The sequence below is a fragment of the Cetorhinus maximus genome, chromosome 17, assembly GCF_964194155.1.
Source record: "Cetorhinus maximus chromosome 17, sCetMax3.hap1.1, whole genome shotgun sequence".
Taxonomy (NCBI): domain Eukaryota; kingdom Metazoa; phylum Chordata; class Chondrichthyes; order Lamniformes; family Cetorhinidae; genus Cetorhinus; species Cetorhinus maximus.
The window spans coordinates 27,969,166-27,996,282 of NC_135895.1; the positions used below are offsets into that span (position 1 = coordinate 27,969,166).

The 27,117-nt window shown below is 40.4% G+C and overlaps 1 protein-coding gene across 9 annotated transcripts in view; it reads left to right on the forward strand.

Annotated features, from left to right (window-relative positions):
• Positions 1 to 27,117, forward strand: part of LOC144692265 (receptor-type tyrosine-protein phosphatase F-like) — a 496,732-nt gene that overhangs the window by 350,525 nt on the left and 119,090 nt on the right. For 5 of the 9 annotated variants that reach the window (XM_078560868.1, XM_078560866.1, XM_078560873.1 and 2 more), the window contains 7 exons: positions 5,220 to 5,246; positions 8,490 to 8,607; positions 14,500 to 15,078; positions 16,077 to 16,174; positions 18,039 to 18,292; positions 21,224 to 21,314; positions 22,701 to 22,910. In XM_078560868.1, the coding sequence (XP_078416994.1) occupies positions 5,220 to 5,246; positions 8,490 to 8,607; positions 14,500 to 15,078; positions 16,077 to 16,174; positions 18,039 to 18,292; positions 21,224 to 21,314; positions 22,701 to 22,910 (1,377 nt within the window). The remainder of the gene's footprint in view (positions 1 to 5,219; positions 5,247 to 8,489; positions 8,608 to 14,499; positions 15,079 to 16,076; positions 16,175 to 18,038; positions 18,293 to 21,223; positions 21,315 to 22,700; positions 22,911 to 27,117) is intronic. The other 4 variants (XM_078560871.1, XM_078560874.1, XM_078560872.1 and 1 more) reach the window with 1 other exon arrangement.

Genomic DNA, 27,117 nt, shown 5'->3' on the forward strand with positions numbered 1-27,117 from the left:
CGCCAACGGGGAGAAAATTCTCCCCTTCATGTACTTTGGAGCAATTATATTCTGGATTCATTGTTAGTAACTTGTTTAAAAAAAAACTTTTGGTTAATGAAGTTACAGAGCAAAAAGCCTTTTTTCCATTTTGATGGTCTAAAAGCCTTGACATGGTGATGTATTGTTGTCCATGAACAATTGTAAATCACCTCAGCAAGTAGTTTTGTTGCAAGTGTGAGTACCTGCCAACACCACCAAATTGTCTGGTGCAACCAAGCCTCATGTTAAAGACATAAAAAACCTACAATACTGGAAACACTGGGCAGGTCAGGCAGCATAAATGGAAAGAGAGATTTAATGGGAAGAATATTCCCAGCCCATTGGGGACTGGAAAACTATGTAAAATGCCATCCGGCTGGTGTCCCAGCATTTACACTCCTCCTCCCATTTTTGTCAGGGTCAGGTTGGTAGTGTTGTTGGCAACTCCACAGCAGCAATGGCTACAGTGGATGGGTCACACACACTATCTGGAACATGGCAGCTTCGATTGGCTATTGCATAGTGGAAAGTCATTGAGGCCTACAAAAAACATGCACTTAGTACTATAAAGGGGGAAGCCAGCAAGCCAGAGATCAGCCAAAGGCAGAGGCTTGTGACAACAGAAGCAGATAATTGAAGCTGAATCTAATCATCGTGGCCTTGATAAGGAAATTGCTGGCAATTCCTTGAAGAGACTTTCACAATACAACTGGGCTACACACCTTCCCTGCCTCTCTCCTATTTTCTTCATTATTACCTCCTCCAAGTCACCACAGTCCAAATCTTGTGCCGTCACTATGAAGGTCCTAATATTGACACTTCAAATCTGCGCATCCAATCTTGATCTTGACTCACCATCCTGTCCATAATCCCTAAATGGATAGAGATCCCAGACATGGTTTCCTAATTAGCTACTTTCCAGAAGGCCGGTTACTCGCACATCCCAAGTTCCTGATGTGGAAATCACCACACCGCTCGTGCATAAACTAGGGAGGCATGCTTCTGCCCAATGTTTCATTCAGGTCAATGAACAATTCTGATGAAAGATCATTGACCTAAAACTTTAGGAAGGATTTTCCCGTGAGTTTCAGGATCTAGTGACAGGCTCAAATGGGGATCAGGAGCCTGCACTGTGGGGGGAAGACTCTCCCCATCTGAATTTTTCCTGAATCAGTCAATTAGTGACCAGAGAGTGGGCTCACCATCCTATTAAGGATGGTGGATGAGCTCTCAAATTTGGAGAGCCAATAGGCAGCTCTTCAGGTTGGAAGTAGCAGCAGGATTCCTCTGTATGTAAGTGAGAGTGGAGGTGCCCTCTCCCCAACTTTTTTATATTTAAAATAAAAAAAATGGACTCAGCAGTTGAGCCACCATTAAGGTGGGGTGGAATTGCTCCACAGGATGGCCTGCTGCTCTAACTGAAGCCAGTCAAGCAGTAAAGACCTTTAAGCCTGCCACCAAGAGGCCACCATCAGGCAGCTGCCCTGTTCCTTGATGACACCAAGAGTCTAGAGGCTGACTGGAAAACTCCAGCTGAACTGCAACAGTAGGCTTTATTGGCCCTTAACTAGTTGAATTGGCTACCGGCAGCTTGCATGCAGGTAGCCCTGCTGCCCCTCCAATCCTGCCTTCAGAAAAATGGCCAGGGAGCCAGCAAGCAGGCCCGACAGTGCTAACTTTCGTGCCTGCCCACTTGTCCTGTTCCTTTTTTTCTTCCTGTGTTTATCTCGCTTTCCTTTAAATACATCTTTGCTGCAACTACTTATGGAAGCAAGTTCCACATTCTAACGCACTCCAGGGAAAGACATTTCTCCTCAATTCACTTTTGGATTTCATAGAATCTGTTTCCACCATCCTTTCAGGCACTGCATTCCAGATGACAACAGCTTGCTGTGTTTAAAAAAATAGTTTCCTCAGGACCCCTCTTTCTTTTACCACACATCTTACACCTATGGCCTCTGGTTATCGACCACTCTGCAATTGGAAACAGTTTCTTCTTCTTTACTCTGTTAAAACCATTCAAAATTATCTCTATCAAATCCTCTGTCAACCCCCTCAGTTCTAAGGAGAACAACACCAGTTTCTCCAGCCTCTTCACATAACTGACGTCCCTCATGAGGTGCAGACACGATGGGGCAAATGGCCTCCTTCTGCGCTGGAACAATTCTGAGAATCTTATCCCTGGCACCATTCTAGTAAATCTCTTCAGCAACCTCACCAAGGCCTTGACCACCTTTCCTAAAATAAATTGAACACAGTACTCTAGCTGAGGCCCAACCAGTGTTTTGTAAAGGTTTAGCATAACTTCCTTACTTTTGAATTCTGTTCCTCAGCTAATAAAGAATCCCGTATGCTTTTTTAACAGCCTTCTCAACTTGTTCTGGCCCCTTCCAGCGCCACATCTCTCTGTTCCTCCACCCACTTTAAAATTGCACATTCAGATCATGTTGTGTCTCATTATTCACACCAAAATGTATCACTTTAAATTTTTCATTAAAATACGCCTGTCACCTGGTTGCCCATTTTACCTGTTTATATCCTCCTGCAGTCTGTTTCTATCCTCATTGTGTAATACATTTCAGTTTAATTTCATCTGCAAACTTTGAAATCATGCCCTGCGTACCTAAATCAAGATCATTAACATATATCAAAAAGAGCAGTGGCCCTTATACCAAACCCTGGAGGAACACCACTGTATACAGGACTGTAAGCTGCAAGTTGAGAGAATGGAATTCCTTTTAATTGATAAGTAATACACTGACCTCATGGGAACGTTGCACCATGCCATGCAGGCCAAGTTTTTTTTTAATCCATTTATGGGATGTGGGCTTCGCTGGCTGGGCCAGCATTTATTGCCATCCCTAGTTGCCCTTGAGAAGGTGGTGAGCTGCCTTCCTGAACTGCTGTAGTCCATGCGATGTAGTTGTACCCACAGTGCTGTTAGGAGGGGAGTTCCAGAATTTTGACCCAGCGACCATGAAGGAACGGCGATATATTTCCAAGTCAGGATGGTGAGGGACTTGAAGGGGACCTTCCAGGTGATGGTGTTCCTATGTGTCTGCTGCCCTTGTCCTTCTAGATGGTAGTGGTTGTGGGTTTGGAAGGTGCTGTCTAAGGAGCCTTGGTGAATTCCTGCAGTGCATCTTGTAGATGGTACACACCATCGGTGGTGGAGGGAGTGCCTGTTTGTGGACGTGGTGCCAATCAAGCGGGCTGCTTTGTCCTGAACGGTGTCAAGCTTCTTGAGTGTTGTGGGAGCCGCACTCATCCAAGCAAGTGCAGAGTATTCCATCACACTCCTGACTTGTGCCTTGTAGATGGTGGCCAGGCTTTGGGGAGTCAGGAGGTGAGTTACTTGTCGCAGGATTCCTAACCTCTGACCTACTCTTGTAGCCACAGTATTTATATTGCTAGTCTAGTTCAGTTTCTGGTCAATGGTAACCCCCAGGGTGTTGATAGTGGGGGATTCAGTGATGGTCTTATGCTGTCTTCTTGTTTTTCCTGACCAATGGGGTAAGAGACGGAAGTGTTTCTCTTTCTAACCTCCTTGGTACATCTGTGTTTTCTAAACTGCAAGATGTTGCTAATAACACCTGTTTCAGCCTGAAAGGAGCCTGTGGCATAAAAGTTGATTGGGACCTTGAAAGTTATGGGCAGGTCTATCCATTATGTGGCTTGAGGCTTCAACAGCTGACATAGTTCAGTACCAACATCATTAAGGTGAAGGTGCCTCATACACTTCTTTTCACTGACGTTAAGGTAGGAGAAGTGCTCCATGGTCATGGCCACCTGCTGAGTACCTGCTCCTCCTCACTCTCCTAGCACCTTATCCTGCTCTGTGGCATCTTTCTTACTGAACAATTCCCAACAAGTAATCCATGTCTGGATAGTTTGTGAACGTTACTGACCCATTTACCAAAAGAAATAGTTTCTCCCTTGAATGCTTCTATTTATATGTAACAAGAATTAAATGGTTTTAACGTCAACCCCTCTGTGGCCTTGCTGAATACTTCTCCCCAGTTTGAAAAATACCCATTCACCACTGTTTTCTGCTTTTCTCTTAGCCAATTTTATATCCCCAGCTACCATGTACTTTAATTCCACATGCTTCTGTTTTCCAAATAATAAGCTTGTTTATGTGGCACTTAATCAAATTCCTTTTCAAAGTATGTATAGGTAACATCCATGCACTCTTTTAATCAATTCTCTCTATTGCTTTTGAATGTGGTAATGAAATTTGTTGAAACTATATTTACATAAGATTAGCAAACCTGATATGGTTACTAGCAGTTTATCAATAAACTCTTAAAATTGATTACTTGAAAATCCATTGTGCATGCTGACAAAAGCAGAAAGTCGTTGTTGAACAATCTATAATTACTGGTTTTGCCTGTCCCTTATTTGTCAATGTAGCCGATATGTCTCATCCTGGTGCAAGGCTTTAGACTAGGTATATCTTGCAGCAGACATTGATTCACATACTGAGGAATTTCATTCTGCCAAACTCGTATTGCATATTTTGTACAAATGAACATTTTCCTTGTTCTTGGCTAAAATTCCATTGTGTTTCAGGTGGGAATTGATCAACTGATTAATGTCTCCTGTATGTTGCAATTTCAAGAACAGATAATCATTTTATGCCAGTGAAATTATGTGAATAAACTACATGCATAACAAGTGGATATCATTAATAAAGTCCAAACTAGCAGAAAATAAATTGAAGTTGACCGTGATATTGTGATTGTATGTTGTTCTAGATATGGATCTGATGGAAATGTTTAATATTATTGCGTGTGTGTGTGTGTGTGTGTGTGTAACTTCTAGACTTTATTTCTGTATTATATCTCTGAATTTGCATTAGATGACCTGAAATATGTGGCATGAAATAATTGGCCAAGTGCTGTGTGGTATAAGAGGTAACTGTTTAAAAAAAAAAGGGTAAGCAGCAGGTATTAATGTGAGCAAGTCCCAAACACTACCGCTGTGAATGCAGATGACTGAACCTAGGTTGAAGAAATAAATAATAAACTATACTAATTGCTGTGCAATGAAGTCTGAAAGTTGCTATTTTAAAATATGTTCCTTGTTATATTTCCTATTCATAGTTAGCATGTATCCTTACTAATCCAGTCAATATTGTCTTTCCTCTAATCCCTTCTTTCTAATTGTCTTTATTTTCCCCAAACCCATCCATTCAGTGGGAGTCTGAGGACACCCAGGACTATGTGAGTAATAAACATGTGCAAGTCTGGGCATGGGCTTTCTTTCAAGTCATCAGAGGGATGTCAAAGATGAACGTAGTAGATGTGGTTTAAATAGAGAAGCCTTTAAGAATATAAGAATCCTGTGCAACTTAAATAATTGGTATTTTTATTAAAGTAACTGTACAAAGGGAAGCCTGCAGTACATTCCTTAAGTTTGATGCAAAAATTGCTCTGCGACTTCTGTCTTTCCTTGTGACAAAATTGATGCTCTTGGCTAAAGGTGAACAGTATTAGAGATCATTGGTAAGACACAGATTTTATTGGACTAGTCAATAAATTGATTCACAAAATTTACCAAATTTGCTTTTTACAGTGCTGACTGATATAGCCAACCTGAAGTCAGTTTTGCATAAAAAAGGCAGTCCTTTTTTTCCGAAATAACTATGGACAGTCATGCAGTTTGCTTATACCTTTTTCATTTACTATAATATAAAACAATTGGAAAAGGGGTGCAGATTTAGGAGTCTCCTATTTATGGTTAAGCTATCTTTGGAACTGCAAATTCTTTGCCAAGCTCTTTGAGAGCTATTATTTACAACTCAATCCTACAAGGGGAGAATTGCAGAGTTGCAATTCAGAGGATTTCAATCACCCTAGCACTAATAGTGCTTTTGAGCAACAAATAGAATTCTGATACATCACAACACTTCCTCTTCATCTAAATTGTGAAATTGTACATTTAGCAGGACCCCCTGGTAATGAAGAAGGCTGCAGTTTATTCACCTGTCCTGATAACTGAAGGTCACTGTGAATAGAGGAGCACTTAATCGAAGAATCAGCAAAATCATCGCACTTGTTTTGTTTGGTGAATTATAAAACTATTAACTGCACAGTTTGTGTACACTTACCTTTAGGTCACCTTCCACTCTAATGTTAGAGCCATTTTATGTAAGTTGTGATCAATTCCTGCCTTTAATATCAAATCCAATCAAAATCACAATAAAATAAGTAAATTTGTTTTCAGCCCATTATTACTCAATTTCCTTCTGAGTGACAATAAATATATCAAGGTTTAATTTAGGATAGTATGGACTAGTTGAGTCTTTGGGTGGAAATCAAGTAAATAGAAAATGTGCAGTATACACTTTTGTTGACCATCTCTCTTTGACATCCCTGCACTACCATTTGGCATTGAACTTTCTCTGCTCTCTGAATTAGACAGTTGCATGAGAAATAAACTTTGCTTGGAGAATCTAATGGATGTTCTACTTGTAGATTCAAATCTACACTTTATTGCCTGTTGCAATGGTGCTGGCACAATGTGTGCTTTTTCTTCCCTTCACGATGTTGCGTGTGATGTGTTGCGTGTTGAGACTTATTTTGTATTGGTTTGTGTAAACCAGTCGTGTTGGATCACTAAGCTGGGCAGTTCTCCAGACTGTATGGGCAACAAATCCTGATAAAGATCAACCTGCCTTGTTCTTAACATACCATGAAAGATTTGTGATAAAAAAATGGAAAGGATCAGTGAGAGAGAACAAACCCCACAGTCAACTATCATTCTCGGTGCTTACAGTAAACAAATGTATAAGGTATCTTGTTTTTTATGTCTGCCTCCTTGCCTAAGGATATTTTTGCGGATATCCCTTTCTCCAAATTAGCTATCCTTTATTAATTTCATTTATTTGTAAACTGCAAATTACAAGATGGCAAAGTTCTATGAGCTAGATAGCAATGGAAAATTGAACAAATAGGTGGCAAGGCCTACTGTCTCCTCATTGCCCAAACCTAAATCTTCCTCAGTGTTCTAATCCTTTAGTTGAAGTCTTTGGACTTTGCAGCCCCTTTAATGCTGTTCCTGCCTCTCTTAGCACTAGAACACCACCCATGTTTGTAAAGGGCCTCCAGCAGTCTCCACCTGCTGGCTGATCCTGCTAGGATGTCAGCATGAATGCTTAATGATCCCCAACTCGGTAACTATGCCGGGTTCATGGAAGTCAGGTTAGCAAGCAGGGAGATGGAAATCCACCATACTTGTTTAAATTAATAATTACCATCCTAGCCACTGAAGTTAGTGAGATTGTTATAGAATAGAAATACAAATAAATATTCCCAGCCCAGTGGTGTATTTAGTGGAATGATGTGGCAACAACTTTTCACCCAAGTGATATATTTGCTTTCCAAACAGAACAAACACTTTGAATGACTTTGAAACAACAGTGATTCCCATTTCCTATTTTGGAATGGGACAGGGCAACAATCTGGTTATTCAGCTTAATGCCCAGGTGACTAATTTGGTAACTTATAAATCATTTTAGTGTACACTTAGTCCATAGATGGACTTTTCCAGCTGCGTGAGTAGGCCTATTACAGTGAGGAGAAAAGGCTGAGATTATTTTGGTCCAAACAAAGGGTGTTTTCTATCAGTTCAAAAATGAAGAACTTTGCAAGTTGTCCTGGATAAATCAGAACCTTACACAGTTGACTGTAGGAGCTTAGATGAAGGTGGGAGTGTGTACAGCTGTATGCATGTGTGGAAATGGTGGTTTGCAGTGCATTGGTGTTGCTTTTGGATTTCTACAAATTATTACCCTAGCTAATCTTATTTGATTTTAATGCATTATTCCCTTTGTGTGTTATGAATTTATGTGATATTTCTGCGGTTTGTTGAATTTAGCACTTCAGTTCAAACAAGAACTGCTGGAAGATCTGGTCGTTTCACCTGGATTACACATAAAAAGAGTGCATCTGGTTTAATTAGCTAGGATGCAAATTTTATTACAATCATTTATGCTAACAAAATGCAGTACAAGACATGACAAAATCGCAATTACTTCTGATTATTTTCAACTGGATGCATTTTATTTTAATTTTAAATTAAATTGTTAATATGTTTTGGAGTCACAGATTCTTTGAAAGTATGTTGATTTTTCTCAGCATAGATAATAAAACATTTAAATCCATGCTAATTCTTAATCAGTTGCAAAACTTATTTATGAAAGTCATGAGTTTTATATATCATGATGGCATAGTAAACTGTCGAAGCCCTGAATGTATATCCTTATCCCTTTTTGATACAATATGTTGATTCAGGTTTTCCCCCTTTGCCTGTGCTGGTCAGACCACTTTTGCATAGCCCATTGGATTCCAATTGTCTGCTCTCTAGCACCCTGATGGTTCATCATTAGCATATGCGTAATGCTGGGGTGCTATGTGGATAGATAAACATCGTAAACTATTTGCTTCTGATGCATTTGATAATAGGAAGCCGTTATTGGGGGACTGATGCCTGAAACAACATATTCCATTACTGTGGCCGCATACACCACTAGAGGGGATGGAGCTCGTAGCAAACCCAGGCTGGTTACTACTTCAGGAAGTGGTAAGTAGGAGCTCACATCATATTAGTCATAGTTTGTTTTTTAGTGAGGTTCTTCCAGCAAAAGAATGAATTCTCAAGAAAAATCTTTCATTCTGTTTGGTATTGATATATATCCTCAATCCAGCTACTCCACATTATTTAAGCAAAATACTGCATATGTTGGAGATCTGAAATATAAGTGCTAGAAAAACTAGCAAGTCTGGCAGCGTCTGTGGAGAGAGAAACAGAGTTAACGTTTCAAGTCCAATATGACTCTTCTCCGGAACTGAAGAGAGGTAGCAATGTGATGGGCTTTATGCTGTTGGACAATGGGTGAGGGTCAGGTGGATCAAGAGACAGGGCCAGGGCTAGGTTAGAGGGTGGGGGGAGATTAAATTACAAAGATGTCATGGAACACAAAGCAAAGGGAGTGGTAATGATAATATTAAAGACACAAAGCATTGGTCCAGAGCAGGTGTTAATAGCAGAATAAAGGTCAGTGCTGTTGAAAGAAAAAACGTGAGAACAAGATACAGACTGGCACTTTGGGGGCGGGAGAGAATCAAAATGGAGGACAAGGTTCATAGTCTGTAGTTGTTGAACTCAATGTTGAGTCTATAGCCTGTAAAATGCCTAATCGGAAAATGAGGTGTTGTTCTTCCAGCTTGCATTGGGCTTCACTGAAACATTATAGCAGGCTGAAATCCGAAATGTAAGCACGATAGCAAGATGGTGAATTGAAGTGGCAAGTGACCGGAAGGTCAGGGTCACACATACAGACCATTAACCTTGCGGAGTATTCTGCAAAGCAGACTGGGTGACCGCTTTGCGGAACACCTCCACTCAGTCCACAAGCTTGATACCATTCCATTTTGCCTTCCTAATCACTTGTGTGCCTGCATACTATTTGTAATTGATGTACCAGGACACCCAGATCCTGGTACATCCTTGCAGGGAGATTCGCTAGTGCTGTTGGGGAGGGTTAAACTATATTGGCAGAGTGATGGGAACCTGAGAGGGAGCTCAGATCCGAGGTAAGCAAAACTGATAAAAGGAAGTAGAAAAGTAGAAAGCAAAAATATAAGACAGCTGAAGCATTGGCGAGCATCACATAGGACCAGAATGGAGAATAATGTTAAAAAAGCAGAATTAAATACACTCTATCTGAATGCACATAACAAAATGGCTGATGATTTGAATGTACAAATTGAGGTAAATGGGTATGATTTAATTGTGTTATGATGTGGCAGATGATGTGTGTCAGACGGACTAAAGTCCACGAAGGAAACTTGGTTGCGCTATCACAACGGTTTTGCAATTTAGTTATTTCGAGATGTGTGCATTGAATTCGGAAGTAATAAGGAAAGGATAAAAAAAGTGAATAAATAAATAAAAATTAATAAGAATAAAATAATTGGATTAAAAAGGAGTCAAGATGGAGGAGAGAGTTCATGGTCTGAAGTTGGTGAACTCTTAAGTCTGGAAGGCTGTAAAGTGCCTAATTGGAAGATGAGGTGCTGTTCCTGCAGTTTGCAATGGGCTACACTGGAACATTGCAGCAGGCCAAGGACAAACGTAGGCATGAGAGCAAGATGGTGTTGAAATGACAAGCGACAGGAAGGTCTGGGTCATGCTTGCGGACTAAGCAAAGCTGTTCTGCAAAGCGGTCACCCAGTCTGTGTTTTGTCTCCCCAGAGGAGACCGCATTGGGAGCAACAAATACAATAGACCAAATTGAAGGAGGATCAAGTGAAGAACTGCTTCACCACTGCATCTCTACTGACCTATCCTTTAACCGAACTTTCCAGTTCACTTTAGCCAGCCCTGTCTTCATGCCCACACAATTGCCCTTATTTATGTTTAAAACATTTGTCTCAGATCCATTCTTCTCTCCCTCAAACTGAATGTGAAATTCCATCATATTATGAACCTGGCTACCTAGTGGCACCTTTGCCACGAGGTTATTAATTAATCCTATCTCATTGCACATTACCAGATCTCGTATAGCCTACTCTCTGGTTAGTGCTAAAACATGCTGCTTTAAGAAACTGTCCTGAAAACACTCTGTGTGAACTCATCATCCAGGCTACCTTTGCCAATCTATATGTAGATTAAAATCACCCCTAAGTATCGCCCATACCACTCTTACAAGCCCCCATTATTCCTTCCTGTTACGGGGCCAATAAACCACTCCCCCAAGTGACTTCTTTCCTTTACTATTTCTCATCTCTACTTAAACTGATTCTACATCTTGATCTGCAGAACTAAGGTCATCTGTCTCTATTGTACCAATGTCATCCTGAATTAACAGTCTACCCCTCCACCTTATCCTGCCCTTCCTAAACATCATATACACTTGAATATTCAGATTCAAATCTTTCATCTTGCAGCCATGTCTCTGTAATGGCTATCAGGTCGTACTTATTTATTTCTATTAGTACTGTCAATTCATCTGTTTTGTTACAAATGCTATATGCATTCAGATACAGAGCCCTTAGTTCTGTATTTTTATATTTTTTGTAACCTCTAACCTTATGTGCTGGTGCACTCTTAGATTTGTATACTATGTCCCTTCCTGCCATGCTCTGATCTTTTTCCTTATTCCTGCATTGCTCATTTGCCTTGTCGCCTCTATTTAATTTATCACCTCTTCCCAAACTTGATCCCTTGCCTTTACTATTTAGTTCAAAGCCCCCTCTATCACCTTAGTCGTATGACTCGCCAAAACACCCAGCATGGTTCAGGTGAAGACTTTCCCAACGGTACACCTCCTACTTTCCCCACTATTGGCGCCAGTGCTCCATGAATCGAAACCCATTTCTCTCGCACCAATCTTTCACCCACACATTTAACACTCTATTCTGATTTACCCTACGTCAGTTTGCTCGTGGCTAAAGTAGTAATCTGGAGATTATTACCTTTGAGGTTCTGCTTTTTAATTTAGCCCCTAGCTGCTCATGCTCCATCAGCAGAGCCTCTTTCTTAGTTCTACCTGTATCACTGGCACCTTCATGGACCACGACCACTGGATCCTCCCCCTCCCACTGCAAGTTCCGCTTCGGGCCAGAGCAGATGTCCCGAACCCTGGCAGTGGGCGGGCAACACAGCCATCTGGATTCCTGTTCTCGATTGCAGAGAACTGTCTATCCCCCCCTGACTATACGGTCCTCAACTACCACTACATTCCTATTAACTCCCCCTGCTTGAATGGCATCTTGCACCATGGTCAGTTTGCTCATCTACCCTGCAGCCACCACTTCCATCCATATAGCATGCAAGAATCCAAATCCTGTTGGACAATTGCAAAGGTTGAGGCCTCCCCACCATTTCTTACCTTTTGGGTCCCCATACCTGCCTCACTCGCAGTCACACCCTCGTGTTCCTGACCACCGATGAAATCAGAAGACCCTATCCTAAGGGGTGTATCCTAATATCTACTACAAACTGTCCAAGTAACTCTCTCCAACCGATGTATCACAGTGTCTGCAGCTCGATCTCCAGCTCAGTGTCTGAACCAAAGCTCCTCAAGTCGCAGATGTGTTTGTCCTGGATCACCCCACACTCTGCAGTAACACCCACATTCTGCAGTTGCAACACATCATCTCTCCTGCCAGCTTTATTATGTGTTAATTAATTTATTCTTGATTAATTTATCATTGTTATGGCACAGCCGATGGTAAATACTGAGCTGTTCAAATCCCAGAGGGAAACTTGAAACAACTGCCACAATTTATATGCAATTTGTGTAGATTTCAAGATGCGTGCCTTGAATTCAGTAGTAATAAAACCCCCAAGTCTTATAGGTCTACACAAAACTAGATCAAACATTTATTAATAGAAGAAATTACTGTAAATGCATACATAGATCTACAAATTATTACTATGATAACTTCTAAATCCCCTACTTAATCTGACTCCCAGTTACAGTTTTGTTAAGGCAACAGTAAGACACATATTTTTAAAAGTCCCAGGCAAAGTAAATGATACCCTGAGCAGTTGAATTCATAGTGAGTTCTCTTAACTTCAGTCCCTGAAGGCAGCAGTTTGAGGCAAAGACGCTGAAGGCTTTTCACACTTGTTGAATCTTAGACTGACTTCCCTTACACACAACCTTCGTTCCTTTATACATATTTTCCCCTTTGAATGCAAATTCCCATTGTTTCACTATGTCTTTGGGCTTTATCTTTCTGATAATAAAAATCTCTCATAGCACTAAGTTTTACCAGTAACCATTGGGAAAAATAAACACACTTTCTAAACTTCACCTAGCTAGGTGACACATTTCACTCCCTCTTTTGAAAGCAATCTAGTCTAATTTATTTAAAATGCAAATATTGCCTTGACACCTATGTTTCTAAACTTTTCCATGGGAAAAGTTTTCCCCCAGATGGGGGGGTGGAAGTGATGGCACGGGCAGGCGCACCTCCGATTGGCGCTCCCAATTGGGGGCATGCCGCCATTTTACGTGGGCGGGCCAATTAAGGCCTGCCCAGCGTGACTTCCACCAGGAAGTACTATGTGCTCCCTGTGCGGTGGGTGGTGGGGAGGAGATTCCCTCAGCCAAGAGTCCGCTCTATTGCGCATGCGCGTGAAAGAGCGCACTGATCTCCCTGAGGCTAAGTGCTGCCTCAGGGAGCTCACTGAAACTAATACATTCTTACAATTACTAATAAATTACATAAGATAAACAAAATATTTATCAACCAATCACATATCTGTTTTTCTGTGATGTCACAGTTTGATTTCTCTCAGAATGCGACCGCTCCGCTCTGGAACCACAGACTGGACTGGATTGGATAGCTCTTCTAGTTGCTGTTGATTGCCTCCGGGTCCTCTTTTTGCCCACTCTTCTAGTGGTGGTTACTGCCTCTGGGTCCTCTTTTCACCCAGGTGCTGCTGACTGCCTCCAGGTCCTCTTTTCAACTGCTCTTCTGTGGTTACTGCCTCTGGGACCTTTTTTTGACCACTCTTCTCGTTAGTGCTTCCTGCATCCAGGTCCTCTTTTTGCCTGGATGCTTGAACTCGAAACGTTAACTCTGTTTTTCCCTCCACAGATGCTGCCAAACTTGCTGAGTTTTTCCAGCACTTTGTTTTTAATTACTGGATGAAAATGAACATTGTTTATACAGCACTTTATTGCAGGAGGAATTGTTAAATAGCAACAAGATCCCATTTATTCTTTGGTTCACCTTCAAAGATGAACCATTAAATAAGTGGGGTCCTGCCAGGATTTCGAGATATGTAGGCATAGTAGGATTCTTTGTGAAGGGTGACATATGTGATTAAGGTCATTGTCACCTGAACTGGTAATGTTATACTAGGATAATGAGATTAGCAGGATCTCAGAATTGCCAAATTACTGTTAATATTTTCTGGAACTCAGAGGTTGTTGTCTCAGATTTGCTAAAAACATTATCATCTTTCTTAGTATAGATGATAAAATAAATATTGAGCCATTTTCTAAATTGTCTAAATTTTCATTTGCATTTAGATGGAGAGTTTTTTTAACTTTAGCCTGAACATGGGGAGAGAGTTCATTGGTAATGGTAAAAATAGTCAAATCTGGGACTTCCTCATCTTTATGGATTAGTGCAATATCTTTACCAACTCAGCCATTGAAGAGCTAAATAAAATAATTCTGTTAATATTTCCTACAGTTAGACTAGGAATAGAAAGATTAAATGTCAATTAACTCATTTATAGTTTTACCAGTACATTGAGGGAGGTAGCAAAACCAAGTGCTAAAGCAATCAATGATGTGTTAAAACTAGTGACTTGGATTCGCCTTCTCTTTAATTGTTGCCTGAATCATTAGTTTTTGGGATATCTAATTATTTTGGAGCTGATGTCCACTAGTTTGAGCTAGATCAAGATGCACTCATTAGTTAACCATTCTTCTGCTTTGTTCTTTAGTTCCAGGCATGCCTGCAATGGTTATTAGTGTCACTCATATGAGCACAGCACTCATTCAATGGCAGCCACCACAACAAATGGTGGACGATCTGCTTGGTTTCCGACTGCAGTACAGCCGGAATGATGAAGATAAGCCAAACATCATTGAGCTTAGTAAGAATGATAACCATTACACCGTTACGAACTTACACAAGGGGGCCACATACATCTTCAGACTGAGTGCCAAAAACAAAGCTGGATTCGGTGAGGAAACAGTGAAAAAAATCATAACACAGGAAGATTTGCCAGGTGGGTTCCCACAAAATCTACATGTTGTGGGACTTACAACATCTACGACTGAGCTTTCGTGGGACCCGCCAGTTGTGGCAGAGAGGAATGGGAAGATGATCCTTTACACAGTGTTATTCCGTGATATCAACAGCCAAAAGGACCTCACCAATACTACTAATGAAACTCAAATAACATTGAGCAGTCTGAAACCAGACACCACTTACGACATCCGAGTGAGAGCTCACACTTCCAAAGGGCATGGCCCGTACAGTCCTAGTATTCAGTCTCGTACCATGCCAGTTGACCAAGGTAAGGAGTTTTGTATATAACATCCATGAGTGGCATTTCTACATTGAGTGATGATCTTTGCACTTGAGTGAATGAGCAATGAGTCCAAAATTCCAGAATCGTTCCTCCATTGCTGGAGGCATCTTGGAGTGAGATACAGTGCTGCAGTGAGTGAACTGTGCCTCAAATCACTGGTCTGGGGTTATTTACAGACTGCACTTGTAGAGGTGCAACAAAGCCACACATTCCAGTGTGCAATAGCATGCAGGGTAACCAAGGCCCTGAAAGGTCCAAATTAAAATGGGAAACTGTTTTTTTCCTGTAAAATTTCAGGTAGGGCTCTTAGCTAATGTAGCTCTTACTGGACCTGTCAGGTGGTGCATCAAGTTCCCAGGAGCATTCTTAATGCCTGCTCTCCGCCCTTCTCCACCCACCATATCTCCGACATGCCGTCACAGGTTACTATAGTCAAAATAGGGCAGAGGACAGCATTGAAATTGCTTGGGCTCCGGACTGCTTTACTATCCTTCTCAATCCCTGGAACTTTGGATTTAATGCACTCCTTTTATGTAGAATAGTAGTGAGGAATCGTTTGCTCATGTACCCTCCAGAATCCTAAGCTCCCAACCACAAGCAAACTGTTGAGGGAATGCCAAGAAGCATGGCAGAATTTGAGACAATTTCTTGTGCTGCTGCATCAACATCTCCTATTTTTCAGCTAAAAGTGACACAGGTGGAAACCAAAGAATAAATTGTCTGCCTCGTCATCCACATCTGATATGTTATACAGGGCAGAAGAAGCCAAGTCCTATAGTCTTCATTCAATACAATTGACCCTGTACTTAGGAATGAGTAACTACACCTCTCTGTCATTGTACAGCCTAGAGCCATACCAAAAGCATGCTAGTAATGTGGCATTGTTCCCAACTGAGCTGTTATAGGCGCCATATTCCAGAAGATCTTATCTTCATTTATGTGCACATGCATACAAGTAATGATACTTCTGACCTTTTCCTTAGTGTTTGCTAAGAATTTTCGGGTGAAGGCAGTGATGAAGACATCAGTGCTGCTGAGCTGGGAAGTACCGGAAACATACAAGCCAGGAGTGTCTTTCAAGGTTGGTTAGCATTGTAGCCTAAAAGTTTGATTAACTTGCTAACAGCTGGAAGAATTATTTCCTTCTCTCATATATCACTCAATTGCTATCTTAAAGGACTGGATCCATTCTCTCAAGCCCATCCCAAATTCATATTGAGAATTCCTCACCTTTGCCTTATTATCAGGATGAGGGTAAAAATATGCCAGAAGAACTTGTTCACTATGAGCTTACAGCCAGAATCAGATATGTGATTCGTCTACTGGCTGCCCTGCTAAGTGTAAACAACCCTGAAGTTTAGCAAACTAATAGCATTGTAGCCCCACAAAAATGTGAATCTACAAGTTTGTTGTCTGATTATGACTGCCTGTTCCTGCAAAGTAAATGTAGGGAACAAATCCCCCATATTCAACCTCTCATTTAGATTGCTCTCCAATGAGTTCTGAAAGTCTAGCTATTGTAGAATCATAGTGTGATCTGTGGTTTCCCATAGGAGAAAAAATATGAATCGCTTCAGTTTTAAAAATGTAAAAAAACAGCTCTCTCTACTGACCTTGAATAATTTTGCCATGTATCTGGATAATAATTTACAATAATTCTGAAGTTTGAAGTTACATGATGTATCCCATTTAGCTTGTAACCCCAGACCTGCCTCTGAGCTGGTAGGAAAGGCTGAAAACAGATTTCTGAGATCCCTGACCTGGTATCTTTGAAGTCAATTTTTAGTTGACAGCTCTAGCCATTAGTTGCTTGATTTGGATAAAGTGTGACATTGTTTTTCCCAGTTCACTAGTTCTTTTATTTGTTCTGCAAGTTGGGTGAATTTCATGAGTTTGTCTTTCTCACATAAAAACATTGCATCAAGGAGACGTTGTTTGAAGTGCAGCAGAGAAATGAAGTATTCTTGGTTTTTATTGCTTTGAAAGGGACTCTGGGTAATAATGTAAAGGATCATAATCTAATGAAATCTGTTTGCTCTTGTTTCTGTTTAGTTCTACTCAATAACCCTACTTTATAGCTGGGGATATATGGAATGTCATTTTCATTTGTTCGTCAATCAGAGAGGGAGAAGAGTATGAGGAGTATACTATTTTAATTCAGCTTAATAAATTTATTGTTTACTTAATTTAAGCTACTTTCCAGATTACTTCACACCTCATATTGTATTTCAGTACATAAGCACATAGGCTTGCCTATGAAAGGAGCCCTTTGTATTAGACAAAAATAAATGCCTGGAGAGAACCCAAATTGTAACAGCATCTTCCTGTATCTGAATATATAAGCTATTTGGCAGTAGAAATGTAGTTTGAAATATGATTTGTAATTTTGCAGTATTTGCTTTTCCAAAAAACGTAGAACTGCCGCCAGGGAAAATCAAGCCAAAATTGGTAGAAATTAAAAGCCTCGATTTGAACTTTGGGTGGGTTTTCAGCTATCAGACTTGATAGTTTTCAGCTATTAACTCACCTACTGCTGCCACCCTATAATGCATGGTGAGTGGCAAGAAAAGGACATTTTGAGCCATGATGTACATTGATAATCCAAATCTCTCTGTATAAGAAGGGTGATCTAACATTTTTACCAGTTGGTGAAGCTCTTAAACCATGCAATCAGTATATTAAATTTTAATGTTCTTTTCATGTTGTAACTGAATACATGGTTTAGTTGTGAAACTGCAATAAAGTAATTGTGGATGGTCAGAAACTACTCTAAACTTGTTTCACAACCCAATGATCTTTTGTCAAAAACTGCAGCATACCATGCTACCTGTTTTTATAGCACACTTGATGTTGATCACCTGCTTTGATAGAAAGCAAACAAATGAAGTTAAATATGACCTTTGTCATAAATTTATTATGAGTGTCTTCTCTTATTCCTTTCTCAGATACTATATAATGGCCAAAGCATAGAGGTAGATGGACAGTCAATGCGAAAACTTATTACAAAGCTTGAACCTGATACTGAATACTCCTTTGTATTAACAAACCGTGGGAATAGTGCTGGCGGGCTACAGCAGGTGGTATCGATTCGTACTGCTCCTAACTTGCTACGCACAAAACCAATCGTTGTCAGCAAGAACATCCAGGATGGCAAATTGCCAATCAACTTGCCTAAGGTCCAGACCACATCCATTGTCAAGTAAGCTGTAAGCTTATTTAAGGATGAATCCACTGAATTTGCAAAACTTATTATAAATGTGCTAACCCATTTCTCAAGAACTGTTTTTCTAAACCATGTAAGAAGTCTGTGAGATACAGTGTGATGTTTGTAATATTATACTGTAGTGATGTCTTCATTAATAAGCTTTGCATGTTCTGTTGACTATACCTGAGTAGGAGAGGATGCTACTGAATTAAAAAATTCCTAATAAGACTATATCCATTGTTCTGCTTCAAACCCAATGTCACATGATTGTTAAAACATTGCACCATCTGGTTTGTATTAAGGTCTAGATTTAAACATTTTAAATTGGAGGACTTTGTTGCTTATAAAACTTAAAATCATAATGGGATTTTGTTACATTTTTGATTCCAAGGAGCTTTATAAAAACAAAACTAAAAGTTATTAAGATATAAATGCAATTTAGCTCCTAATTCCAGGTACAGAATCTCAAGCCTGATATATTTGGTAGTGAACAATGAGAATTACATTCATTTCTATAGAGAAGCATTTGGGGAAAGCCCCAGGTACATTCCTACATAGCTCTTTTTGAAAAAAATAAATTAGTGGGCACGATATTTTGAAACCCTTAGCATATTTGAAAGCAGTCTCTGGTATCAGTCTTCTGTGAATGGATGAAATATACCCTACGCTGTTAAAAGAAGCCAGGGAGGAAATTGCAGAGGGTCTAACCATCATTTCCCAATCCTGACTGGATACAGGTGAGGTGCCGGAGGATTGGAGGTCTGCTAATGTTGGACCTTTTGTTTAAAAAGCGAGCAAGGGATAAACTGAATAATTACAGGCCAGTCAGTCTGACCTTGGTACCGGGCAAATTATTGGAATCAATTCTGAAGGACAGGATAAACTGTCATTTAGAAAGACATGGATTAATCAAGGATTCAGCATGGATTTGTTAAGAGAAGGTCGCGTCTGACTAATTTGATTGAATTTTTTGAGGAAGTAACAGGGAGGATGAGGATAGTGCAGTTGATGTGGTTTACATGGATTTTAGCAAGGCTTTTGACAAGGTCCCACATGGCAGACTGGTTAAAAAAATAAAAGCCTATGAGATCCAGGGGAACGTAGCAAGCTGGATACAAAATTGCCTCAGTGGCAGGAAACAAAGGATAATTATTAGATGTTTTTGTGACTGGAATGCTGTTTCAGTGGAGTTCCGCAGGTTCCCTGCTTTTTGTGGTCTATGTTAATGATTTGGACGTAAATGTAGGGGGAATGATCAAGAAGTTTGCAGATGACACAAAAATTGGCTGCATAGTAGATAGCGAAAAGGATTGCTGTAGACTGCAGGAAGATATCAATAGACTGGTCAGTTGGGCAGAAAAGTGGCAAATGGAATTCAACCCTGAGAATTGTGAGGTGATGCATTTAGGGAGGTCAAACAAGGCAAAGGATTACACAATAAATTGGAGGATATAGATAAGAGTAGAAGAAGTGAGAGACCTTGGAGTGAATGTCTACAGATCTCTAAAGTTCAGGTTGATAAGGTGGTTAAGAAGGCATATGGAATCCTTTCACTTATTAGCCGAGGCATAGAATATAAGAGCAGGAAGATTATGCTGGAGCTATGCAAAACATTAGTTAGGCCACAACTTGTACTGTGTACAGTTCTGGCCACCTCATTACAAAAAGGATGTGGTTGCATTAGAGCGGGTGTGCAGAGGATATTTCTGAGGATGTTGCTAGGACTGGAAAATTGCAGCTATGAGGAAAGATTGGATAGGCTGGGCTTGCTTTCCTTGGATTAGAGGAGGCTGAGGGGAGATTTGATTGAGATGCATAAAATTGAGAGGAGCCTGGATAGAGTGGATGGAATGGGCCTATTTACTTTACCAAAGAGACCACTGACTAGGGGGCATAGATTTAAAGTGGTTGGTAGAAAAATTAGAGGGGAGATGAGGAAAGTTTTTTCACCCAGTGTTACAGGGGTCTCAAAAGGTGGTAGAGGCAGAAACTCTCAACTCATTAAAAAGGTGTCTGAATATGCACCTCAAGTGCTGTAACCTGCAGGGCTATGGACCAAATGCTGGAAATAGGATTAGGGTGGGTGGCTCATTTTTCAGCAGGTGCAGACATGATATGCCAAGTGGTCTCTTTCTGTGCCATAAACTTTCTATGATTCTATTCTTCCCTGGGCTTGCTGCTTTTTCAAAGAGTGCTATGTATTTGTTTCAATGTATTGTTCTACCTCCATCATCTGTCGGAATTATTATTCTAAATTGATTTTTTTTGTGTCTATAGTGCAATTATATTAAAATGTACAGATTTTTACACAACAATGCTTTTGTTGCTAACCTGCTAAGTCTGGTTAAGCCATACAAGTCCTCTTGTGGCAGCGGCTGAGAACTACAGTGTGAGCCATTTCATAGTTAACTTACCCTTTTGTGATGCAATATTGTTGTAGCTATGGGAATCAGTGTGCCTATTCCTATTAAAATGTGTACAAATATGTTTAATAGATTAATACTTAAATATTCCAGATTGCAAGTCTGTCTCCAAATGAAATTTGTAAATGTTGAAATTGTGTAGCAACTTTTACATGTGGTGCTACTTTTTGTTACAAGACATTGTTATGTGGGACCTCCAACATGGCATTGAAATCGGTAGATCCAAGAAATATTCACAAGTAAATTGCTAAGGGCCGGCCAGTTAAAATTGTTTGCATGTGGCATTGCCTTTCCATTTAGATTTGGATTCCATTTAGATTGGAACGTATGGTCTTCCCATGCCTGAATGTGAGATTTTGGCCTGGAACCTAAATGGAATGTTACACCCTTTTTGCTACCAGTTCCTACCAGGTGTTGGGGGTTTAAATCAGCTCTTATATTTGTTTCTAAAATGTGACTATCTTCCATCTTTTTCATCTTACCCATGTAACTTCTCTTTTAGGTGGTATTTCATTGTAGTGGTGCCACTTGATAGGACTGCGCGTTCTGTTACGGACAAATTGCAGAATCCTGAGGAGATGGACCTTGATGATGTAAGGCTTTGTAATCAGGACCATATGACCTGTATTTTATGCAATTGTAATATTCTGTCATTTAGATCATTTATTATGAGTCAGTTGCATGACCATTTACATTTACAATGAGAGTTGACAAATATGTACAAAGGCATCTGTTTGATAGTAAATTGAACGATGTCTCATTTTATTCTCTTTCCCACCGCTCCTCCCTCAAAATTTGGATGACAACTTATTATTTAAAGGCAGGGGCCAACTAACCCGACTTAATGATGAAAACTATATCGAAATCGCGGCAGTACATATCCTATTCTCGTTCAGCTGTCAATCTACATGTACAAAGGGCTAATCCACTGATCTGAATGGGAGAGATTGCACCCAGCAATGCTGAGACCTGGAAAATCTCAATGCAATACTAGGACTTTTTCATACACTCACTTATATGTCAACCTTCATCTAGAACAAATTAAGTCCTCAGCAATGATTAGCATGTGGGAAAGTCTTCTTTCTGCATTTAAAAAAAAATTATTCAATTTTTATGTAAGTTAAATAGTCTAGAAAAATATTTTATTTTCTGTTTGTTCTTTCGTGCAAAGTTTTTTAAATTTATGCAATTTTTATTTAGTCTGTGCTTGTGGGCTTGCAAAGATCATTCGTTGACTGAATTTTAATCACTGGTTCATGCCAGAACCAAGATTGTGAATTTGTGTTAAATGTTATGGAAGAAAGAGCCACAGTCTTATGAAAGCAATCTTCTAGCCTACTTTGATGATAGAGATCATTTTCTGAAACCACTGTACTGAAATGCACAGCTAAACAACGCACATACATTTTCATTGTTTAGTTTTTCTCCCTTAGCTGTGTACTGCTACTGACCGTGATTGCAGCTAGCTGATTTAAGTTTCTGGAGTATCTGACTATACAATCAGTTTGCTCATCCTTCCTGCAGTCCCTGCTGTCGTCCACACAGCTTGCAAGAACTTCGTAACGGTTGGACAATTGCAGGGGCCGAGGCTCCTTGAACGCTACCCTCTGTGTCCCCATACCTGCCTCACCTGCAGTCACACCCACCCTCCTGTTCCTGATCACAGACCAAGTGCCTAATCTGAGGGGTGTGACTGCCTCCTGGAGCAAAATGTCCAGGTAACATTCCCCCACAATGTGTGCAGTTTGGACTCCAGCTCCTCAATTCAAATCCAAATTTCCTCAAGTTGCAAACACTCAACCACATATGTGTTCATTCTGGATCACCTTGGTGCCCAGCAGCTCCCACATGCTGCTGCAGCAGCAACAAGGTTGTGCATTCCCGTTGTGTATCCCAGCATTAGTAAATCTCTGCTGTGTCGTATTGTGACTAGGAGAATTTGAGAAGTTACTAAAATGCATTTGTATGTATATGTTTAGCTGTTTGAAGGTATAAGCCAGCAACATGGTATCCGGCAACGACGTCAGTCTGAGAGACCAAAGCCATACATCGCTGCCCAGCTGCAGAAGCTACCAGACACATTCACGCTTGGAGATGAACAGACCTATGGAGGGTTTTACAACAAACCACTCTCTCCCAATCACAGTTACCTGTGCTTTGTTTTGGCAGCATTAGAGGAAAAAGATACAGTAAGTATACCTATGGAACTTCTCAATTTTCTTGCTTACTTGGATAAAAATGTCTGACTGCTTCCTCAGATAAGTTTAGATGGAAAACATTGTGTGTTAAATATGATTTTTGTTATTGAAGTGGTACCATTGCTAAATAAAACCCTACTATTGTATAAGCCGTAAGGACATAAGAAATAGGAGGAGGAGTAGACCATATGGCTGGTCAAGCCTGCTCCACCATTCAGTAGGATCATGGCTGACCTTGAGCTTCAACTCCACTTTCCTGCCCAATCCCTTTGATTCCCTGAGAGACCAAATTCTATCTATCTCAGCCTTAAATATGTTCAGCGATGGAGCATCCACAATCCTTTACGGGTAGAGAATTCAAAATATTCACAACAGTTTGAGTGAAGAAATTGCTCCTCATCTCAATCCTGAATGATCATCCCCTTTTTGTAGCACCAAAAATAAAGTAAAGCAAAAATGCTGTTTTGCTATAAAACTGTTCCAAAATTAAATTCATAATTTTTAATACTGCTACTAGTCTTGGCATCACCAGCTTGTCATTCCTTTCTCTGATTAATTGTTTGGCCCTCATACATCCACAAGGAATGCTTGTCCACAATCTCCCCTCTCAAGAGTCATTTTTCTGAGTTCTGGAATGTCAAGTAAATCCGTAGCTTTTCTCCATAAATTGATAAATTATTTAATACACAGAATAATTTCTACCCCCATCATAACTGTAAGCCATGGTTCAGTTCGTGTCACAAGGTTCTAGGTTCAAGTCCCACTGTAGGACCTGAGCACAAAAATCAAGGCTGGCACTCCTCACTGAGGGAGTGCTGCACTCTGAGGTACCATCTTTCAGATGAGGTGTTAAATTGAGGCCCCATTTGCCTATTGGGTGAATGTAAAAGATCCCATGGCACTATTTTGAAGAAGAGCAGGGGAATTCTCCACAGTGTCCAGGCCAATGTTTATCCTTCGGTCACATCACAAAAGCAGATTACCTGGTCATCATCGCATTGCTGTTTGTGAGAGTTTGTTGAGCAAAATTGGCTACTATTTTTTTCTACATTACAATAGTGACGATACCTCAAAAATAGCACTTTGTTTTCATTGCCTTGTACTTAATGCAATTCTAGATAGTAAAGTACTGAATTAGATTATATTGCACAAATTGCAAGACTTAATGGTAGTGCTTTCGACCTTATGTCTGTCAACAAGTTTCAGTTCAATATTTTATTTTTCAGAATCACATTTTTCATTATACTCTGTATTTTTTTCCTAGAGAACCATAATGGCTATGTATTTTCATGTGTATTTTTAATATTCATTTATGGGATGTGGGCATCGCTGGCTAGGCCAGCATTTATTACCCATCCCTAATTGACCTTGAGAAGGTGGTGGTGTGCTGCCTTCTTGAACTGCTGCAGCCCCTGTGGTATAGGTACACCCACAGTGATGTTAGGGAGGGAGTTCCAGGATTTTGACACAGCGGTTCAAACTCTCTGAGTTATTTTGTAAACAGTTTTTCATTAACTATCCACTTGGACAAGATTTTAAAAAATTCTCCACAAACAAAATCAAAGGGGTAAATTTGCAAAGTCCAAAGAACAATCATTATGTAAAGCATAGTGATAGAAGAAATTGAGTATTCATTTATGCAGCCATCACAGTGAGAGAATGTTAGTGCTTTGATTTATATGAATGTTTGCAAGGAGTTATACCTGTTGCAGTTGTAAAATGAGGATTTGCACAAATGTCTTTATGTAGACATCAAGATGCTAATTTCCTACTAAGATTCTTAACAGGCTCACACGCAGCTCTGAGCTCGTTTTTCTGTAATGGCTCATTAGGACTGGTCAAACTCTTCATTATTCATCAGCCCAGAATGCATTCAGTGTAGGGTCACACAGCACCAAAGAAAAATTGGACACTAAATTTATCTGACAGCAAGAAAAAACGTTCCTCCTGTATTGAATTACAGCTTAATGTAGTCATATTTCAGAGGAGACCATCTTGCACAGGCAATTAGTTCTGTAGTGTGAAGTAATACCAAGGAAAGTGGTTTTATCAGGCTCTTGAGGTTTATAAATAAGGGAAATGTACCATTAGCTGAAAGGCTTTGAAACTTATATGAACATTGTAGTAATTTGGAAGTGTGAGGACATGTTGATTATTATGAGTGGCTTAATTTCTTGCTTGCGGGACCTCAGAAAAGTTGCATAATCATTGAGTTTTTATGTAAGTTGCATGTCAGATTGTTATTATCCTTGACCAGACCCCCAAGTTTTTGGTATGGTCCAGTTAGGGACCAATAATGTTTTTGAAGCAGACATGGTTTGAGATTCAAGACACCTGCTAAGAGAATACATAAGAACCAGGAGCAGGAGTAGGCAATTCAGTCCCTTGAGCCTGCCCCGCCATTCAATACGATCATGGCTGATCTCATTTCAGCCTCACCTCCAATTTCCCCCCCTCTCTCCCATAACCTTCCAACCTGTTACTAATTTAAAATCTGTCTAGCTCCTCCTTAAATTTATTCAGCGTCCCAGCATCCATTGCACTCTGAAGAAGTGAATTTCACAGATTCACGACCCTTTGAGAAAAGTAATTCCTCCTCATCTCTAATTTAAACCTACCACCCCTTAGCCTAAAACTATGGCCTCTCGTTCTAGAATGCCCCACAAGGGGAAACATCTGCTCCACGTCTACTTTGTCTATCCCCTTTAGCATCTTATATACCTCAATTAGATCTCCTCTCATCCTTCTAAACTCTAGCGAGTATAGGCCTAAACTGCTCAAACTCTCCTCCATAAGACAAGCCCCACATCTCTGGAATCAATCTAGTGAACCTCCTCTGAACCGCCTCCAATGCAACTACATCCTTCCTCAAGTAAGGGAACCAAAACTGTGCACAGTATTCCAGGTGCAGTCTCACCAAAGCCTTGTACAGTTGCAACAATACTTCCCTATTTTTATACTCTACTCCTTTAGCAATAAATGTCAAAATTCCATTTGCCACAAGATTCCACGGGTTTTGAACAAACAAAAATAAACTTTACTATACCAGGTCAGAAAAATAAAACAATTTGCAATATCTATACCAGGTCAGAAAAATAAAACAATTTGCAATATCTATTGAATACCCTAACATTCAGGGTTAATATGAGGTACATTTGAATTAGCAGGCAAACTGTGGTTGAACACACCACCACACTGCACAATAAATAACAAATGTGGCCCAGACAGATCCTACGGATTCCTCAGCAAACCCACCCAGACGTCAGTAAACACTGAGAGTTAATCAATCTCATTAAAAGTCTATCTCCCTCACAAGGGACTCCAAACTTCCCTCAAAGCCACTCCAACTCGGACTGCCTTAATGATTGTACACCTCCCAGGGTTCCAATCTCATCTCCCATCTCCATTCCCTTGGATTTCCGAGTCTGCACTCTAGCCCCTACTCACTGGCACAGTTTCAGCTCTTTAATAGCTAGCTGGCTTATCTGGGTGGCATTGCTCCTGGATTTCACCAAGCTCCAATCTCCCCAGCTACACCAAGCTATAATTGGCTCCCTGGGCTGCTTCTGAGCCCTGACCCTTTCCAGCGTGAAGCAGTGACTTCTGTCACCACCTCAGCTTCTCCAGGACTTCTCTTGAGCCCTAGCTGCATGAAGCTGTCAAATAGCTCCTGGGACTTCTCCTCAGCCCCAACTAACAGCAACACTTCTGCTACCTGAAGCCTGTGAACAGCAGCATCTTTTTGATGTGGCCTTTTCCCCTGCCGCAGAACACACACTGTCCCAGCAAACACACAGATAAATTGAAACCCTAGAATCTTCTTAAGCTCCAACCATCTTCATAATGACGTAGCCTTTCACAGCTCTCTGAATACTTTTACTAATTGTAGTTCTTAACTCCCAAAACAAGACAACTCTCTTGGCTACATTTCTTACAAACAGCATAGGTGTCTTGTCTCCAATTCTCCAGCTAAGTAAGCCCACCTGCTGTTTTATGACCTTACCTTTCTAGCTGTTAACCTATTGGGTCAACATGCCCTCAACCTTTTAAGTGTAATAGTCTTCACACTGCATTTATCCCATTTTCTCCAGTTAAACTTTAATATTCTCAGAACTAAAAGTTACCTCTAAAATATTACTATGAACCATGAACTACTTATGACAAGATGTAGCACCTGTTACCTGAGAAACTAATTATA